Source organism: Myotis brandtii, unplaced genomic scaffold, assembly GCF_000412655.1.
Source record: "Myotis brandtii unplaced genomic scaffold, ASM41265v1 scaffold672, whole genome shotgun sequence".
NCBI classification, from domain to species: Eukaryota; Metazoa; Chordata; class Mammalia; order Chiroptera; family Vespertilionidae; genus Myotis; species Myotis brandtii.
Window position 1 is genome coordinate 1 of NW_005370621.1, and position 4,988 is coordinate 4,988.

The following is a 4,988-nucleotide window of genomic DNA, read 5'->3' on the forward strand; positions in this document are numbered from 1 at the left end:
ATCGATTGGTTGCCTCTTGCACGAGCCCTGATCAGGGGCCAGGTCGGGGAGGAGCCTGCAACTGAGGTACGTTCCCTTGACTAGAATCGAACCCGGGACCCTGCAGGCCGATGCTCTATCCACTGAGCCAAACCGGATAATAGGGCGAAAATGAAGTGTATTTTAATAAACACTGCCTTCATATTATTCAAAGCGTGTGTATACATTTTTGGGGGGAACACCCTATATTTTGTCACAATCTCTAGGTATTTTGGAGTCGTTTGAGAGATGTTCCAGGAGACATTTAAATTTTTCTTAAACCACCAATAATTTCTGAATAGCAGTGATGTGATGTGCTCTGTACTGCCCTGAATAAGAGCAGGACACTGCCTCTACCCTCAATTAGCTTAAATTAAAAAATGAGGGATAAGTTAAATATGTATGTAACTAATATAAGAAGAGCAAAATATTAAGTGGCCACATTCATACAAAGAGCACTGTTGGAGTTACAAGGGTGAGGGATCTCATTCACTGGGGTGAACAGGATGCTTCCATTAGAGTGAGACAGATGGGCCTTGGAAGAAGATCCTGCCAGCAGAGCTTGAGGGTGACCGAGTGCCAGGGGAGAGTACAGCACAGGAATAGCTCAGAGGCCAGAAAACCTGGAGTGAATTCACTTCACAGAGAGTAGTCCAGCTTGACTGCATAGGCAGGATAAGAGGGAAAGAATAAATGAGAGCCATATGAAGAAAGCCAGGCATGGAAGCTAAAGAGTTTTTATAAATTTTTAGAAATTGTTTATTTATTATTATTTTTTAATCCTCACCTGAAGACATGTTTAGAGAAAGGGAGAGAGCAAGAGAGAGAGAAACATTGATTGGCTGCCTTCCGTAAGCTCCCTGATCAGGGATCAAACCCACAACCTTTCTGTTCACAGGACAACTCTTTATCAACTGTGCCACTCCGGCCAGCCTATAGAATTTGTTTTTCAATGTTACAGGTAGTGAGGATCCATTAAAGATTTTGAGCAAGAGCATGACTCCTTGGCTCACAGTGTAGTGTTACTTAGAACCACTGTGTGGCTGGGTCTCCCCTTCGTCACTAATAGAGTGATAGCTGAGAACTGGCTGCCCAGGCAAAGACTACATTTACCCTCTTCCATGGCAGTTAGTAGTGAATTGTGTGCACAAGTGATGTGTCAAACCTCCAGGCCGCTTTCATCCATCTTTCCCCTTTTTCGGGAGGTGCAATGGCAGTGACAAAAATGACTCTGGGAGAACACATATTGAAGATGGAGGAGCCACAGACAGCTTGGGGTCCTGAATGGCTGAGGGGCTCAGACCACTGCTGACCCAGCACCCGCTACCGAACCAGGCCTCCAGCCATCCTCTGGCCAACCTCCAGCAGGCTTTCCCTTAAATATTCTTCAAAGAATATAAATGACTAACATTCCCTGATCACCCCTTCACAAACTTCAAAGGCAACAGAACTGGGTGTATCAAAGGTCGTTTGCTTTCAAATCTGATGTGTGTTTGCTGAATAGAAGTGAGATTTAAACATGTGAGCCCAAAGACCCATCAACAATATGTGTGTCCTCAGGGATGGGCTATTATTTTCAATTCCTTACCTTTTTCCTTTCTTTAACATCGTAGAGAGCAATGCTGGCAAACAGAGGCTCAATTTCTATCTCAAACCTGTGAGAGCAAGAGAGAAAATCTGTATGGATTTAACTTAGATAATTGCAAATTTTCTGAAAATGCCTGAAGCTAAAAATCCAGATTTTTCTGCATAACTTTCTGACTTAAGATTTTTCTCATTTCCTTTTTAAATGCCACACAATTCAAACAAAGCATGTCTGCAGTCTGGATTCATCATGTGGGCATCTATTTGCTGCATCTACTATAAAGCAACTGTCTCAAGTTACTTCATTGTTTACTTTTATAGTAAAAAAATAAATCACTTATCCTCTATATATGTGTATTAATTTTGTACTTGCATATTAAAATATTAAATACATTATAAAACATACATAATCAAGACATTTTAAAGGCTGAACTAAATAATTCAAAATAAATCACAGTATTAGAGCATTTGCTTTCCGCACTCCAGTGGATTGTCTTGGGATCCCCCTGGGGTGCTTGTGCACCTCTCTTTCCTCTTTGCAAGCTGCTACTTTAGAGAATTAGATCGTCAATTTCTTCAAATCACAGACCCTTTTGAAAATATTAAGTTGTAAATGCTCTACCTAGGCAAAAGTACATGAGCATATTCTATTATATCCTATTAGGAGGGTCATCCATCTCTTAAAATCAGTTCATGGACCCCTTAAGCAGCACCAAGTTTGCAACTAGGGCATCTGGATACTGGATGCAAGGCTTTGTTTCAGCCTTGAGAACTTCTCTGGGACTTTGAGTCTTTTCTTGAAAATGTAGTTGTTAGACCAGATAGTCTTAAAGTTCCCACCTGTCACAAACTCCTAACTCTAATGCATAGCCTCCCAGTTCCCCTCCTTGAACCCAGTCTGCATGACTGCTCACCCTCTTGGGCATGTCTCCTTGATGTTGTAGCCCCCTCCCCACCCTAGCCAATTCCACCAGGGAAGGGGTCCAGAAAGGCACACTCTAGCCCTGGCCGGCGGACCGGAGGGGGGAGCCTCCTAGTCTTTCAGCGGGAGGACCGAGTGGAAGTGGCTGTTCCGTTCCCCTCTGCATCGTTCAGGAAGTCCGCCCTATTGTCTGAGGCTCTCGCCCACCCCCACAGGATGCCAGGATGCACTTCAGATGCAGTGACTATGCCGTTTAGGACGGAAGGAATTCTCTCCGATGATGCTTATCACCAAGCCGGCTAGAACTTTCCAATAAACGACAGCTGTTCTCACAGGTGGGAAAACATGGCCACTAAGATAGACGTGCATTATTAAACAAACAAACAAAAAAAAAACAAATTGAGTCACTTGGATTTCTCTTGATGAAAACTGTGAAGTGTAGTTTCTAGTGACTTTTCCCCCCAACTGTCAAAACAGAAATTAAGTTGCATCGAGCTGTTTGTTCAGTGCACTGAAACTGGGTTTTAGTTGCATTTATCATTGTGTTTCAACAGTGGTATGCTGGCAAATGTTTAAAAAACATATCTCTGGAAAAAAAAAGGTTTTAATTTGTAGCATTTCCTGGTTTTGATGCCAATATTTCCACCAAGACCAATATCAAGCCACCAATGTGACTTCACTGAGTAAAGAGCTGGGAAAAGAAGGGTATGATCCACTGTCATGAGTCAGAGCTGAGTCCAGCACACCAGTGGCTCTCACTGTTGTTTAACGTAGGCCATCTCACTCCATCTCCCTACGTGCCTAACCCTCGTGTGTGCCTTCCCCATTGTAGAAGAAAGACTGGAAAAGGCTTGGTAGGAATAGAATTAAAATCCAGCTGACTCCAGTCTCTGCTCTTTCCATGACCTCAGAGCTGCCCACTGTTATATATGTTGGGAGATGCTCCCTAATTCAAGCTCTGAGGTTAAAGATAAAGTTTGCATCTAAGAGGCAATATAAACCTCAGTGTAGTTACCCATTGCTCATACTTACTTTAGGGTCAGCAACTTGACCCATATTCTGTTGCCCAGATGTTCCTTAGGGCATTCTGGCACCGGACGTATTTCCACAGCATCCTCCTGTTATTAATCACATGGTAAAGAAATCATTAGTGAATTCCCACCAGAGGAGTTCCAGCTGGAGTTAACCCAGGGAAGGGAAGGCTGCCATCCACTGCTCAGTTCAACTTGCATTTGCTTTCTTTCCAATAGCAGAATGACACTGACATTTACAAGAGTTTGTTATCCAACCCCTAAGCTTCAGAGTCAGCATTTACAGCAAATATCTTCTCCTTGCAGAAAGCCAAGCATTGAAGACAAAGAGACTGAGGGAGGAAGGAAGGAAATGTGAACATGGATATGACTTAGTAACATCCACCAGATGGCATTGCAAAAATCTTATGTCTATTGTTGGTTTTGTTTTGTTGGGGCTTTTTTTGTTGTTGTTTTTTTGGCTACTCTAAGTACACATTCAGAATATTTCTCCTGCCAAGGACTTTTCTAGTAAATATGTGTGTTTCAGACTTGAGATCTGAGTCAGAATAGCTCACTGAAGGCTGAAAACCATCCATACTATAATACAGCATCTTTCTCAGTTCATAAACAGATGATAGAGATTTGGGGATGAATTTATAGGTTCTATAAAAAAAGGTCCAGCTAAAAGTTGCTAAAGGTCTATGTACAGAAAGGCTTAGTGATGACAAATTAAGATATATACCTATATTTTACCACATTGGGACTCAAGACTTAAAGAGAAAGATCAAATCCCTATTGCAACTTTTAGCATTCAAATCTAAACTATTATAGTATCCTAATTACATTCATGTAGGCAACTATAAAGAGTGCAAATCCCTGAAAACTTTAATTCCTGCTTTTGCACTAGGCTATCCAAACCCTGGTCAGCGGTCTGCAGCTCACACGGGTCTAAGAATAGAGTCAAATCTAATTGTATTTTGCTGGGCTATAAAGGATGGGCGCTCCCCACCAAATACCCCACAGCAACCATAGCATTCTTACAAATAGCAGAAAAGTCACCTTTTTGGCAAATCTGTGCCTAGTTTGGTGGAATAGTCAAAGTCGTAAACTCACATCCACTCTAACCTTTGCTCTCCTTTAAAGCCCAATCCTGGGTTTACCAGTTGGCCGTCTTGTGGGGTGGAGCTGCTGAGTTTCTTCCAGAAAGACGCTGTTCTGATGTCTACACGGAGCGGAACTCCCTCAGAACAAGCTGGAACTTTTAGGGTGCTCAGAACAGACACATCCAAGAGGGAAGATCCCCCTTATTGGAAAACAACCTCAACATAAAGACACTCATGGGTTTCTAAGACTATATTTGGCCTGGATTCAATCTTTTTAAAAAAGCTTTTCATTTGGGAAATTATAAACATACTAGAGGCTCGGTGCACAAAAATTTGTGCACTCGGGGG

General features: G+C 42.3%; 1 protein-coding gene across 1 annotated transcript in view; it reads right to left on the minus strand.

The window, feature by feature from the left end:
- Window positions 1–1,606: 1,606 nt before the first annotated feature.
- The window catches only part of LOC102252163 (dedicator of cytokinesis protein 8), a gene marked incomplete at its 3' end in the record, with an annotated part of 65,014 nt that continues 61,632 nt past the window's right edge, over window positions 1,607–4,988 (minus strand). Inside the window, exons 8-9 of the mRNA XM_014529189.1 lie at window positions 3,557–3,642; window positions 1,607–1,673 (exon numbers count right to left, since the gene is read on the minus strand). Coding sequence (XP_014384675.1) covers window positions 1,607–1,673; window positions 3,557–3,642 — 153 coding nt within the window. The remainder of the gene's footprint in view (window positions 1,674–3,556; window positions 3,643–4,988) is intronic.